We start from the raw sequence: 15,713 nt of genomic DNA, 5'->3' as shown, positions 1-15,713 counted from the left end.
GTAAGCACTGGTGCAGTCATCAAACCCAAGGGGACAGCATCCCTTTACTTTTTAATGCAAACGTCCCATGCTTATTGATTCCATTAACTGATGCCTGTATCTATAAAAGTCTTTCTATATTTTCTAAAGGACCACAACACAGTTTGCAAGCCTCGTCTGGAGTGGGCAAACACGCCGGATGGGTAAGGCAACAGACTTGTGATCGAAGGGTCCCGGGTTTGATCCAAACGGGTCCCAGATCCACCGCCTTCATTAATGGTGACAGGAGGACGTTAAATACGCTCATGGTCACAAAGTCTTCCATACGAAACGATATCTCTGGGGGTGATGGACTAGGGATTGCTTAGCTTCTGGTTCTGGATCAAAAAATTTATGCCAATGAAAATTTTTAGGGGAACTGCTGATCTTATTCTTATGTAGATTTTTAGTCTATTATCCTTATTTGTTGAACTTATTCTAAAGAGGATATTACTTAAATTTCTTCTTACATTTTTTAGAAGAGAATTTTGGACATGAATGTGAACTCACTTGTTACTAGTTTTCTTTGCCAGATAATGACACAGTATTTAAGAATCCAGGCTATACATTAAGTTATGCTTGCAAGTAGTAGTGCTATTGCTTAGAGATTGAATTAATTTTTCAATTCTGTGCAGTTTAGAATTATAAAGGTAGTGAGATTTGTCTGTTTTTTAATTGTGTTTCAAAGCTAGTTTTTTTTTTTTTTTTTTTTGAGCAATCACGATTGTTTATAGCCAGAGAGCCCAGGGCCGCCAGATCTTACTTATTTTCTAAATAATAAAATGTGTAAGACAGAATAGAGTTAGCATGTACTTTGAACATACGGGTGTCTATTAACTTGGACTGAGGGTCAATTTGCAGGTACTGAGTACTTAATGTATGCAAAAACAGTGATAACCTAACTTATTTTCTAAGTATCAATTTTTATATTATGATACTCAGGGAGCTATTCCAAAACATTTTGTAAGCTACCAGACCAACTATATGGGCAAAACATCCCTCCAAACACAGTTAAAATGTCTCGGTGAGTAAGAGCGTGACATTATTTCTGGGATTAAGCACTGAAAAATATAGTCTGCTTTCAAAGAGCAATACTGTGAAAGCAGAAAACCTACACTGTAAAATTGCTTCATTTAATTTACTAATGCTTTTCCATAAATTTACTGTACAATTTCCCCTTATAAATAGAAAAGTTCCGTTCTGGATTGAAAACGGAACTTTTCATGGAATTACTGGAAATGTTCTTTTACCTTAGCGCACTAACAGAACATGTCCGTATGCGATCGTTAGAGGGAGCCTTTATCCGAGAAAAAACTTAATGTCTCCAGCGTAGAAGATTTTTTTTTTAGTATTGAGTAATGGCAACAAAATGGCGGCGAAGCACGTTGTTTATTTCGTGCATGGAGATAGCTGTATACTGAACATTTTTCCTCTTCTCCATCAACATCAAATTGTTTTGAACAAAAGTAGTGATTACTGCATTAACTGAAACGCTTAGAGCGTTTGTTCATAGGCTACGGTTTGTTTATCTTGCAGCAATGGCGGATGCCGTAGCGGTCAGAAACCATTATCGCCGAAGACGAAGTTTTTGGTATCTTCTCATCCGGGATTGATTGCTGGTGAGTGTTTACATTTTTACTACAAATAAATACTTTTTGAATTCTGTAACGATGATTGCTGCTTAAAATTAAGTTTTTATCTAGTTTGAACATTTAATTTCCCGCAGACCTTTGTTTAAACTTGAAAACATTGTGACAAGTTTTTAAAATTAAAAAGCTTCTGATTCTATTAAAAACTTTTACTTGCTAAGTGGATATTTTACAAATTGTCTCGAATTACTAAGTAATTGTTAGATGGGACACCATTGAGTCTTGATTGTTTTATTGTTAATGAAGAATATTTTCTGCCTACATGTAAGGTTAATGTAAAGATATTGCTTATTACTTAAAATACTACTGTTTTTTTTTTAATTAATTTATTTTAATTTCTATGAATAACAACAACGTCTGTATAAACTTGCTTCTTGCAATTGATTAGATTTCAATTAACAAGTTGTAGCATCCAGTTTTAGTTAACTACTTGGGTTTTCAAGAAAACATTTTTAAATATTCTCTCCCCCCCCATTTCTCTTTCAAACTTTTAAATGCTTGTTATCTACATTAATGAATATAATACATAATTTTTTAAGGAAAGGAATAAAAAAATGTCATTATCATTAAAAAAAGCATTATTTTGAGAACTTTGAATCATATTATTCTAAGCACTTTATTTAACATTCAGATGCTGTCCACTTTGAACCCTCTCAACAGTGGAACCTTCCAAAGTGAGCCGGAGAATTTATTGATGGAATGCGGATTCAACTGTGCAACTGAGTGAAAAGAACTCCTTGAACAGAAAAGGGAAGTTCGCCGCGAATATGCAAATTGTAAGTATAAAACATGTTGTTTTACATATGCATTAGGGCTGGGCGTTGGGTTGATACATCCACAAAAACCAGTGTAAATCCTGCATTGTTAAATCGGTTTCTAATATTTCTCTTAACCAATGCATTGGTTCCGCACTGACCACAAATCGAAGCACCAATGTACTGACACCAGTCTACGATCATTGCCGTTATAATATCTTTATTGTTTTAAATCGCCACTGGGAGCGGCACCCTGATGGGAGGTCACTGTGAACTACCAAAAGTGTTCTACGTCGACAATTTTTTCTGATGATTTTGTAAATTTGGAATAGCTATTTATTGTAGGCTGTTTAGTATATTCCTAATAAACGAGTGTCCTTTATCTTCATTTTGAATAATCTTCAATGTTGAAGAAAAGTTGCATTTACTCAATAAATCAATTTTAAAAATTACTTATGAAAAATACATATTCTTTTATTTTAATCATGCATTAAAATTTGAAATATTATGCTTACAAACTGTGTGTGCACATATGTGTGCTAATTAAATTTTCAGTTTACTGTTTCAGTATCTTTTCATTTACTCATTTAACCTTTTATTTACTGATTCAATTGATGAAAAATATTTTCTGTCTTTACTAATAATAATGCTGAAAGTCTCTCTGTCCGGAGGATGTCTGGATCTCTGTGACATGCCTAGACCGTTCGGCCGATTTTCATGAAATTTGGCACAAAGTTATTTTGTAGCATGGGGGTGTGCACCTCGAAGCGATTTTTCGAAAATTCGATGTGGTTTGTTTTCTATTCCAATTTTAAGAACAAAAATATCATAAGATGGACGAGTAAATTACGAAATTATCATAACGTGGAATCGTAACATGCGCACAAGCCAATTGGCAAGATACGAAATTATCATAACGTGGAACCGTAACATGTGTACAAGCCAATTGGCAAGAAAATTCACTATACATTATTTGTAAATATGACAGGCGAACCAAAAGACCTTTTAATTTTTCTATTACAGGGAAAGCCATGCGAGTACCACTAGTAATTGAATAAAATATTTCATTTTTTACTTTGCTCCATAAAAAAACGAGCTAATGTGTGCATCACATGACTTCCTTTTACTCCAATTTAAAGATAATAGTGCCTCGGAGTGAGCAAAAAAACACTTTAAATATTTTCATTCCAAGTCTGTTGCGAACCGAAGCAAAGAAAACATTTTACACAGATAAATTTTCCCAATATTGGGAGTTTTAATGTGCTTCAATGGTTACTTCTCTAAATATTGCCGAATTGAAACCAAATTAAAAAAAAAGAAGAAACCGCCAAATTCGTCGCCAAGTTGGCGACAAAAATTGGCGACCAAAAGCTTGGCGATATATTGCCAAGTGTTGGTCAAATTAAAGCACCGCTTGAGTTTACATTGAAATTAACAATGATTTTACACCAAAAAGTGTAAAAGACCCCCTTTGGAACATCCGAATGCAACCAAAAGAGAAGGTGCACAACTAGACTCCACTTGGAGTCTATGTACCAAATTTCAATTTTCTAGGACATAACGTTCTTCAGTTATGCGACATACGTACACACATACGCAGATACATAGGTACATACAGACATCACGAGAAAAATCGTTGTAATTAACTCGGGGATCGTCAAAATGGATTCTTCAGGTGTCTATGAGTTTTTAGGCATGTATCCACCTGTGGACGGGTTGAAAAAAAAAATCAAGGGCGAGCAAAATTGAAATTAAGGTCGATTTTTGAGTGAAATTTTTTTCGCGAATACAATACTTCCTTTGTTGTAAAAGGAAGTAAAAAGTTGAAAATTTCCTCTCTTTTTGAAACTGCAAATTTACTGCCAAAATTAAAAAATACAGTTTCAATGTTAGTTTTATTTTAAATAGAATGTTCTTTCTTTAAGTACTATAATTTTCAAAATAAATTTCTAATTTTTTCATTTTGAAAAAGCTCAGTCATCTTAACTATTTCACTTTGCCCCACGTTGCCCTACTCAGCACAAATGGCTGGCTGTTTATCAGTTACTAGATTACTATGCATTATGACGACAAAATTTACGCACATGAAAATTTTCTGCTTTAAGTCTAACAAAAGTAATTTTTAATTATTGCAGTGCAATCTAGTTTTAACGACAAAGCTGCTTTAGCAAATAAAACTAATAAAGGAGACAGCCTACCCTAACCCAACATACTTCACAATTTGTTCTAAAATGCAGAATGTCTGTAAACCAAATTCAATGATAATTTAAAGAGTAACTGATGTTAAACAGAAGTCTTTCCGCTATCGGAAGGAAATTTTTTAAGTTTAAAAACCCGATTGGCCCTGAGAAATAAAGCCTAACACTATTTTACTGTTTTAAAAATAAATTTTTTATGAAAAAAAAAACAGTTCCCATGAAAAGTTTTCAGGTGTATAATTAATCAGTCGGAATCGGAATAATATAATTTTTACAGTTTTATGTGGGGAGGGGTTAAGGCGACCAAACTAAGAAGGACTAACTTTGGCTCTCGTTGACTTGAATTCAACTACAACATATACATTGAAAAAATTGTCTTCTCGTAGTTAAAATTATTTCCGCACCAGCTGCAATTTTATACGATTTTGTGGAATTGTGCATTATTGCATCCTTCTACACAAATGCAAAAGGAGATTGAAAGCACAGTACAAGGACAAATTATAAACATAAAAAAATAATGATTTTTTTTCGTGTGTGGGGAGGGGGAGAGAATATAATTGAAAAACATCCAGGTATAACTCCGTGATATTTATTGTCATTCACAAATTCATGATTCCTTTCATGACAGTTCTTTTGAAGTTATTGAATAATATGCTCGAAACAATTCTTATAACCTGCTAAAATACTATTTTTTCATGGATAAGTTTTGTTTCTTGAGAGTCAAGTAATGAGGTTTGAAACAAAAATTGAGTTAGCAAATAAAATGTTACACTTACTATAGTTAGGGCAAACCTAACCTGGAAGCATTGTGAAAGCCAAGCATATCCGAATCTCAGTATTACTTGGTTGCCAGGTAAGGTTCGCCCCAACTATAGCTAGCTGCGAATTAGAAGAGATCGAGAATTGTTTTTGAGCTATTGGCTGGGCACGTTCAATTCTAACATATCTATTACTCCACACTGCCACTTTAAAAATTGAAAGTATTAATTTAAAAATTGTTGCAAAAAAAAAAAAAATATATATATATATATATGCATGGGTTTTTACAAATTAACTGTTTCTGAAGTAAGATGCCTAATTTCTCTCCAAATTCAACAGTGCTGTTGACTACTTTTTTCGCTTGCCGTCAGTGTATTACCTCGTTGTCAAGAAAAATTGTAGTCAAATATCTTACCGTAGGTAATTGATGTTTTCATCTGCATGTTTATGACATGACACTTGAAAATTTATTCAATAAAAAGTCCATGTATTAAATATTTTTGATAAAATGCATTGATACTTTTATTCTTCTAATTTAGGTTTGTGACATTAATTAAGAAAAATTAGAATCGTCGAAAGATGGCCCAGTTGTACCTATGAATCTTTTTTGATCTCTATATATGAGTGCAGAAATAACAATGGTACTGATGATGACAGCAAAGCAAACTATTAATTCGACATTGGCACAAGCAAATAATGTTAAAAATTGTGTAGCACAAGATCTGCAATAAATGATTTTGAACTTGTAATAAATGTTCTGTTTTATTGAAAACAATGTTAACTATGCACAATTGATGTTTCAATAATTTTGATAAAGTTAAATTTTATGATAGTTATTGTTAAATAAAGCATCGCACAGTTTATTACAGGAACTTTTTTTTGTTGGAGGGGAGAGGAGGGGGAGAGGAGGGTATTTTTGTGAGGACTGATTTAAAAAAGAAAAAAGCAGTTGGTATGATTTGCATTTATTTCATACGTTTTGCAATTGTTTGTTGATAAAAGATTTCAATACAATAAAATGCAAAGCAAATACATTCCTAGATGGCTCTTATATCATCCCTCTATACCTTCAAAAGAGAAAGATAGTTTCTGCATAGTAAATGTGTTTCCTCACATTTAGGAAGTTTCACAAGTTTTTGGAAGTTAATGAAGAAATTCGTGCAAATGCTCTAATAAAACTGTTTCTTTCTCTTTTTTTTTTTGGCTGTTTTTCAAAAAAAAAAGAAAAAATATAAGGGCTTTTAAAATCTGCAATTGTTTTTTAAACTGAAAATAAATATATGTGCATAAAACGGAAAATATTTATATTATAAATTGAAAATATCAGTTCATGAAACGGAAAGTATCTACATTAAAAACTGAAAACATCAGTTCATAAAACGGAAAATATTTATATTATAAACTAAAAACTTCAGTTCATAAAATGGAAAATATCTATATTAGAAACTGAAAACATCAGTTCATAAAACGGAAGATATTCCGATTGAGAACGGAAAATAGCAGTTTTAAAATGGAAAGCGTCCGTGATAAAAACGGAAAGTGTCAGTATGAAAAAACGGAAAGCATCCGTGATGAAAACGGAAAACACCACTTCTGTAAAAAAACGGAAAATTGTCGGCAACTCTGCTGCCAGTACATTTTCCGTTTTTTGAGGGAATTTTAAAATACAGTGTAGTAAAAAGAACATGAAATAGGTATTCAGTCAAACCCCGATTTTACGTCCCCTGAATCTATGTTTTCCCCACATTTCACGTTTTTTCATAAGGTCCCAGTTATCAGGTCCTTCAGTTATGCCTGCCAACTTAGAGCGAGGGCCAATTTTCAGGTACTGGGTACTGAATGTACACAAAAAAGTGATAACTTTACTTATTTTCTGGGTGCTGATTTTTTCGTATGTTTTACAGAATATTGTCAATAGCTCATAGCCAAACTGCCATACACATCTTGTGTGCACTAATGCCTGCCAGTGGCACAACCTTACTTATTTTCTAGTCTCAATTTTTATGTTACGATACTGAAGAAACTATTTCAATGCATTTTGTAAGCAGCCAGACCAATCATATGGGCCAAACATCCCGCCAGACACAGTTAAAACGTCGCTGTGAGTACAAGCGCGATGTTAATATTCTTGCGCTTAAGCACTGAAAATATTGTCTGCTTTCAAAAAGCAATATTATTAAAACAGAGAACCTAATACAAAGAATAATTGTGGTTTGCTTAAGCGCAAGAATTATAACGTCACGCTTGTACTCACAGCGACGTTTTAACTGTCAGGCAGGATGTTTGGCCCATACGATTGGTCTGGCTGCTTACAAAATGCATTGAAATAGTTTCTTGAGTATCATAATATAAAAATTGAGACTTAGAAAATAAGTAAGGTTGTGCCACTGGCAGCCATTAGTGCCCACGTGACATGTCTGGCAGTTTGGCTTTAAAAAAATTTATACAGTAGAAGACCGTTATAACGCTGACCTATATAACGCAATTCTCTATAAAACGCACAACTTTTCAGAAGTTAACAATATGTTTTGAAGTTTAAAAAATCCCTCTGTTTTGCTTTGCAAGCATAAAAATTGTTCCGCAAGTTAAATTTTGAAACAATTTTTCATCTTAATTCAAAGCTAGCTTTTAAAGAAAAATTAGTACTTACAGTAAATAGAAAATACCAGATGGCTCTGAAAATGCAGCTGTTGTGCAAACCATGAAGCTAGCAGAAGTACAGGATAATGCACTTTCTTTTGATTGTGAAACATATTTTTTTGTGAATTACTAATTGTAATATTGGTGCTTTAATACTCATTGCAGATAAAACTCATTCTGAAGTGTTAATATATAGATATATTCTGAATATTTGTTTCAAAATTTGTGAAATGAGCTATAAAACGCAAAAACCTGTATAACGCAAAAGCTCTGGTTCCAAGGTGTACGTTATAACGGTCTTCTACTGTATCACCATTCCACAAATTCAATTTGTAGTACAAAATTAAGGCTACTTAAAGGTGTAAGATAGCATTCTTTAAATAAATAAAATTATTTAAATCATCAAGGTACATAGTTTTAAACTTTGTCCCCAGGTTTCATGTCATTCTCCTCTCCTAGGAATGAGTTCAATTATTATAGATTAAAAAAAGGAATTTTTGATTTGCTGTGATACAACACTGTTTATTATCACCATTTTGTTAGATTCCTTGAGTATTAAATTCATATGATTTGTCTGCTGTTCTCAGTAAAACTTTGAAGTTCAAAAATGGGTATGAAACATTTATGCTGTCATTCTCCCGGACAAAATTTCTGTGTTAAATAAAAGAAAAATAATAATTCTACTCGTATAATGTGTAGTTGAATAAAGAGGTTAGGATCGAAAAATAACATTAGTTACCTTAATTATAATCCTGGGCTTACGCAACAGGCAAAATTGTATGGAAAATGTCTTAGTCCTGTACTAAAAGTGTCATATATACTCGCATCCTTTAAAAAAAATCACTCTTCCTAACATTATTTCTCAAGCACTGGTAATGCTTCCCATAGAATAGAAGGATTAATTTCCAATACATTAGTTGGAAAATAAGATTAATTGAAAAAAAGAAAGTTAAATTTGACAAACTATAAATAAAAAATGTATCCGTGGAATAATTCTATTTATTTATTAATTTTTGTTGTTGTTCAGAGGAATCGTTCCAAAAGAGATTTATTGGTTAGACATTTGTTTATATAAATGTTGCTCAAATAGGTTAATTTCGTAGTTGCTTTAAATTAAAAGTAAAATATTTATTATTAATATTGCTGATTCCCTTTTTGTTTTATGTTTGTATTTCCTGAACCATAAAACAATTCACAGGTAATGAGAAGGTAACTTCTCTTTTTTGTAAATTTTATCATACTGTGTATGGCTAACTTAAAGAAAGTTTTAATGCAGCAATCAAGTTTTTTTCGTTGAAATGAAAGTCTGTTATTTGGACTGTAAGCGTTCAGAGTGAACAATATGGAAAAACCTATGTGGGACTTCTACTCAAAGAAATTAGGGATGTCCATTAAAGGAGGTTTTACATAAATTTGTTTTACCATTTAATAACCATTCTTTTTGATTTAGGCTTCAGTTATTTCTTCATTACTATAGTTACATTTTAGATATCCTACGAAGAAATTCATTTTGTAACTCTCCTGGTGCTGCTTGTCAGTTTTTTGCTGTATGAAAATTTGACCCCCTCTTCTGAGGGTGTAACATACTTAAAGTGGGTTCCCTCTATTTTTCTCTTAATAAGTTCCTAACCAAAGTAAGTATGATTTTTTTTCAGATTTTTTCAGCATTTTTAGTTTTTTTAAAAATGTGATTGGAAAATGTCAGGTTTTTGGAGAATCACCCATCAGTCTTTCATATGTCACAATTAAGGCACTGATTCATGATACAATAGATTTTTGACGCCCAGTTTCCACCAGATAGAGGCACCCGGACTCTTTTTGATGCAAAATTGCACTAGGAATTTAAATTTGCCTCGGGAATTTGAAGCCAAACAAATACCCTAGGGATCTTTGACATGCCGCATAATCACATGACATGAGCGCTGATCATTTTCTGCATCTCGAAAATCCACCGACTGGCCACCCCAGGTCAGAACACGAGTCCACAGGCGTAGAAGGTCAGCACCTAGCCATTATGCCAATAACCAGTCTTTGTGCAAAATATCAAACTTTTAAAATGTCTAACACACTTAATACCTAAAAAAAACTTTATGATCCCTTTATTTTTCATAAGTTCCAACAAAATCTCATTGAATGCATTTTGAATAACAATAATGCTAAATGCATTAATAGAAATATGAATCAGATATATGTTTTGAGGCTAAATTTCAATGCAAAAAAAGAAGGGGGGGGGGATGAATTTATAAGTGATTAAATAATTGACACAAGATTTTCAGCCATGAACTTTTTTTTTTTCCTTTTCAATGAAAAAAGATGTTTCTTTAAGCTCCAAAACAAATGTCTCCCAACTTTTACTGTACATTTAACATTTGTGTTTATTTTAATTAGTAGAAATAAACAATGTAAAAATACCTCTTATCAAGCAAATGATTTCGGTAGTAATGGCCAAGATACAAAAAATTCATCGCAAAATAAGGATCTAGCTCAATAGCCTAAAAATGTACCACAAGTTAGCATTATTCACGACAAATTAGAAAAATAATAACAATGAAATAGAATAGAACATCATACTTTACTAAAAATTTTGAATGCCTTTTCATGTTGCTCAGAGAACCACAAAGAGGTGGCAATTAAGTGCAAAGTAAAAGCACTCTCCTTTAGCTTAATGGATTCTTTTAACCTAAAATGAAAACATTTTTTCTTTTTTTTTTTTTAGAAAATAAAATTCACACCAATTACACAACAATAAAGTACAGACTCCTGATTAACTGGCTGAAATGAGACCTGGATTAAACCAGTAAAGTGAATTCTGGACTAAAGCGGAGAGTAAAAAATAAATAAACCTATATAAGTGATTGATGAATGTGTTTTCTAAAATTGCATCAAACAATGAAATAGCTTTGAAATGTCTTAAAAATTAGAATTATTATAATAATCATTTCTTAAATAAGTGAATCTATAAAAACAGCGTTTTACTTACCAATAAAAAGAACGTTTTTAATAAAAACTTCTCTTTTTTTTCTGCTGAAGGATGGAAGTTTGACGACTTGACTCATAATTTTCACATTTTTTAAAAGCATCACATTAGTAGAGGAAGTTGATGCCTATTGTTCCACCTTGCATAAACCATTTCTAATATAACTTCGCCATTTTAAAGTGATATGGCAGGTTGTCAGGGTGGACACAGACTATCATTTTGCTAAGGAATGACTCCCCCCCCCCCCTCCACCAACTCTCCTACAAATAGATCTAAGGTTATGGGTGTGAAAAAATTCTGAAACTGTTTGGGTGTCAATAAAACACACCAAACTGGCCAGGAATAATGCACCTAATAGCGCAAAGACGTTACTAATTTTTTTCGTTCGTAATGACAAGAAGTAATATTTCAGACGTTTACTTTAAAAAAATTTAACGAATTAAAAAGATTACTGCAAGAATTTACATTTTGCTCATAGATTTTTTGAATACAACTTGGCTGCATAAAAATGTTGAAGACTTAGGGAGGGGTCATGACTCTTATGACCCCCCCCTCCTGTATCCGTTCTTGACGGTGGTCACATTGCCAGATGTTGGAGTCATCTTCATTGTGAACCACATCAGTAACCTCTTTATTATTATTGTAATATATAGGTATTTGTTTGTACTCTCCTACAAAATATATTAATTTTCTAATAGAGTGTGATAATTTAATGTACTAGAAAGGTATTTCTTTTTTTTAAAGGTTACCCTTTTATTTTGTAATTTCAATACATAATTATGAACTTTTCCATTTTTTATACAACTTGTTTTTTGATTTCCATGATTAAATAATTATGGCCGGTTGAAGGAGCAATCTGGTTAAACAAAGGCCAGTTAATCAGGAATCTACTGTATCTACACAATTAGAATTGGGTAATGTAATTACTTTGCTAATGCAGCAGAATATTCTTTTTTCAAGAGAAGGATGTAGCCTTCAATCAGCATCACATCAGCATCATCACTGTACTTTGCTTTCAATTCATTGCAAATCTAAATTTTCAGAAGCACATTAATGTTCTTATATAGAGGTAAAAGTTAATTGAACTCTACAATTTCAATTAAGCTAAAAGATATTTTAAGTACACAAGCCTCTAAAAGCTAAGGTAAAATATGAATAAAAATTTAACACTAGCTAAATAACTACTAAACAAAAATTGCCCAAACAAAGCATTTACACAATGTATCAGTTTACTAAGTTGATTTTTATACTTTGAGGTTTATCCTGCAAAGACAGTTGTTCCAATCAATCAGTGGCACATCAATCAAATGGCATATACATTTTCAAAAAAAATTACACTTCAGAAACTAATGAAACAAAAACAATAGGCCTCCAAATCAATACAATCAGTATTTACCTTCTCAGCCTTTTCAACTTCTTCAATTTTTAAAAGTGTTTGGCAGAAAGAAATCATAATTTCCTTTGATTGTCCTAAGTACTGTATACACTGAAAATAATTCAAATAATTTGTTAAAAAAACGAAGGGAGGAAAGAGGAGAGAAAGAGAAAGAGAGAAATGAGCATTTATTTTTTTTTTCTATTAAAAGAATAACACTTAATAGATCATATATTTGTTCCAAAAAATACTAATTTTACAATTTTAATACATTTAATTGTTATTATCATTATAATCATTTATCAGTTGTTAATTTGTTTTTGTTAATTTATTTGCTTTATTTACTTCTTTTTTTATTTTTTGAACCTATATAACAATACTTAACAGAAAAACTACCCCCTACCAAATCCAGAAAGAAATTTATTATAAGCAAAGAAAAATGATCACCAATAAACTAATCAATACAATCATGCACATAATAATGTGCACTAAGAAGAATATTTATAAAGCTATCTGAAATCTCAAAATGTATTCATCAAAATTAAATTATTAAAAAAACTTTACTTCATACAATACTATAGTTGATGAAATGTAGGAAAATTTTAGGGAATATTTTATTTATTTGGATTATAGTTAAAATACTTGATTATTAAAACTTTGAATATAATAGCGATTTGGAGTAGAAGCTTAACCAATAGTTAAGCTTTTCCATATTATCATCCTTAGTTAAGCTTTTCCATATTATCATCCTAACTAGTATTTTTCCTTGTTTCTTTTTTTTTTCGGTTACAGCTGCCGATATTCAAAATATTTTTTCAGAACTAGCGCTTTTTCACATCATTTTTTCCTCCAATAGATGTTTAAACTCAGAAGCTAAAGTAGCTTTATGCAAACATGGAACCTTTTCAAAAGATTTGATAGCAGCATTGAAATTCTGCTTTCCACACAATGCTTGGCCCAGAAGCAAATAAAATTTTCCGATCATGCTTGAAGAAGTGGTACGTTTCATTGAAAGATCTATACCTGCAAAGAAAGTAAAAATCAAAGCTTCATTATTTGACGATTGAGATATTAAACAATTGGAGCATGAGCAGATATATCAAAGTGATAAATGCAAAAAAGGACAAAAATAACAATTAAACAATTGAACTTACATACAATAGACATTGGAATGATCTTACAAACTTATTATTTCAGAAAAACAATTATATTGATATTTTTGAAACATCAATTTTTGTCGATTGTAGAGGTTTTTTAAATTAATTTAATTGTTATTATTCTTACTATTTGTATGCTTTAAAGTTTTAAAATTCCAGAAAGAAAGATGAAAAGTTTAGTTCTTCAAGTATCAAATATACAGGGTGTTCCTAAATACCATGTGCAAGCTTGGAGGGGAGGTACAGAACAGGATTACAAGCAAGAATCACTTAGGAACGTATGATCTCAAACGCAATCCCGATGCGCTACATTCACACAAAGCCCTAACGTTGAAAGATGCAAAAAAAGATAACAAATAGTGATATATTATCACACAAATAAGGTTTTACACTACATTTTAGTTCTTTAGAAGTTCTTTTTGTAATGCATGGGACTGCAGCTGTAAAACATGCATCATAATGACAACACACCCACCATCGCAATTACAAGCCATTCTAGCAAACTTTCACCTGTCATTACGAAGCCTGTATTAGAATTACCAACAGCAATTTTTAACGACCGCTTAAAATCTATGTTAAAAACCTAAAATGTTGTGTAAAATTGCCTTTCTGTAATAAACTTATGAGCTTTTCACAGCCAGTGTCTGGTTTTGGATGCATGTAGTGTGTTAGTAATCTGTTTGCGACCATATGTTTCTGAGTGGATCTTGCTTGTTATTGTGCTCTGTACCTCCCCTCCAAGTTTGTACATGTCCTTCAGGGACTCTGTACTAATGTTCCACAAGGAGTTTTAAAAAGCTGCAACTAGTAATTAAAAATACAAAAGGCCTTAAGCTGGATATTGTTTTCTATATTTCTACACAAATATAGTAAGTATTTAAGTTTTAAAATGATGATGATAGTGAACTTAAACAGGAGATTATAAAGAAAGCAAACTCATTTGAACGAACTCTTAATAAAAACATTTCATAATACTTTAAGCAACGAAAATGCAGTATCATTTAATAGAGTATGTGCCTGAAGATTACCTATTTTAGCATTTTTTTCAGCATCTTTGTATTGATGTAACTTCAGATGTATTTCTGTTAGGAAATACCAACCTTCCAAGCAGGATTCAACTGTTTTAAGGCCTACAAAATAAAACTAAACAATGAATAAATAAGCAAATATAATTGTATTAACGATATGACCTTCTACAAATTATTGGTAAATAACAAAAGAAAAACTAAATTGAATCAATATGAGTATTTTAACATGCTAACACAGCAGTATGCATAACGCATATCAACGACTGTTTTAGAACATTTCAGAAAATTTCCCTTTCTGTTGCATACCTATTAAATTTTGAAAAAAAAAAAAAAAAAAAAAAATTCAGAATTAAAATTTTTTTTCAACATGCTGTTATCAAACATAAATCTTCTGGATTTAGAGTCAGAAGTTGATATCTTTGGTTGTTTTATAACATTTTCATGAACTTTGACTGTTGTAGTAATAGAGCATACTTTTAATTATTCAGTTTATTGAGTTGGACCTAGCACAATCTAACATGTCCATCTCAAAGCCTGTTTATCTGGGAAAACTGCAGATCTTGAATTTTAAAACTTCCTGGATCTTGATTAATTTCTCATGCTTTTCCATGTTTGTTTCGAATATTAGTAAAACCCTCATTTCTTGTAATGCAAACTTTGTCGCACTGCATATTTGAAGCATAGCCTAGAACTATTTTCACATTTTATAGGTCAAAAGTGAATAGGAGATTAAGACAAATAAGAAATACTAAAGGCTCAATGGACAGAGATAGAGGGGAGCACGCAGGATGCATGCAAGTCTGCAACAATGGTGCACACTCATAGATTACAAGGATGTTTACAGCAGTATTAGGGGAGGGAGAGATGAGCTGTGTCACTTCAGGTTAACAAATCTTACATATGGTGCTCTATCCTTTAACAGGATTTTTTTTTCTCTTGGGGAGATTTTTTTATTTTTCACTTCCAACAGCGGATATCAAGATAACTGTAAACAAAAAAAGAAGCAGAGAAGATAAAGAATAACAAGAAACAAAAGAAACATGAGCCTGCAAGTACAATCTATAAATCACTCATTTTGAGACTAGCCTGTCAATATCCGCTCCAGATGAATCTATGGAAGGGAAAAACAAAATTCGGGATTTTCCAGAACTTGTTAG

At 31.9% G+C, this 15,713-nt stretch overlaps 1 protein-coding gene across 1 annotated transcript in view; it reads right to left on the bottom strand.

The window, feature by feature from the left end:
* The window catches only part of LOC129230668 (tetratricopeptide repeat protein 37-like), a 138,001-nt gene that overhangs the window by 73,011 nt on the left and 49,277 nt on the right, over positions 1-15,713 (bottom strand). Inside the window, exons 10-15 of the mRNA XM_054865085.1 lie at positions 14,557-14,658; positions 13,273-13,394; positions 12,393-12,482; positions 11,924-12,027; positions 10,591-10,699; positions 10,432-10,511 (exon numbers count right to left, since the gene is read on the bottom strand). Of these exons, the coding sequence (XP_054721060.1) occupies positions 10,432-10,511; positions 10,591-10,699; positions 11,924-12,027; positions 12,393-12,482; positions 13,273-13,394; positions 14,557-14,658 (607 nt within the window). The remainder of the gene's footprint in view (positions 1-10,431; positions 10,512-10,590; positions 10,700-11,923; positions 12,028-12,392; positions 12,483-13,272; positions 13,395-14,556; positions 14,659-15,713) is intronic.

This window comes from Uloborus diversus, chromosome 1 (genome assembly GCF_026930045.1).
Source record: "Uloborus diversus isolate 005 chromosome 1, Udiv.v.3.1, whole genome shotgun sequence".
NCBI classification, from domain to species: Eukaryota; Metazoa; Arthropoda; class Arachnida; order Araneae; family Uloboridae; genus Uloborus; species Uloborus diversus.
The sequence above is the reverse complement of the archived record's forward strand: the minus strand, read 5'-3'. Positions and strand labels throughout refer to the sequence as shown.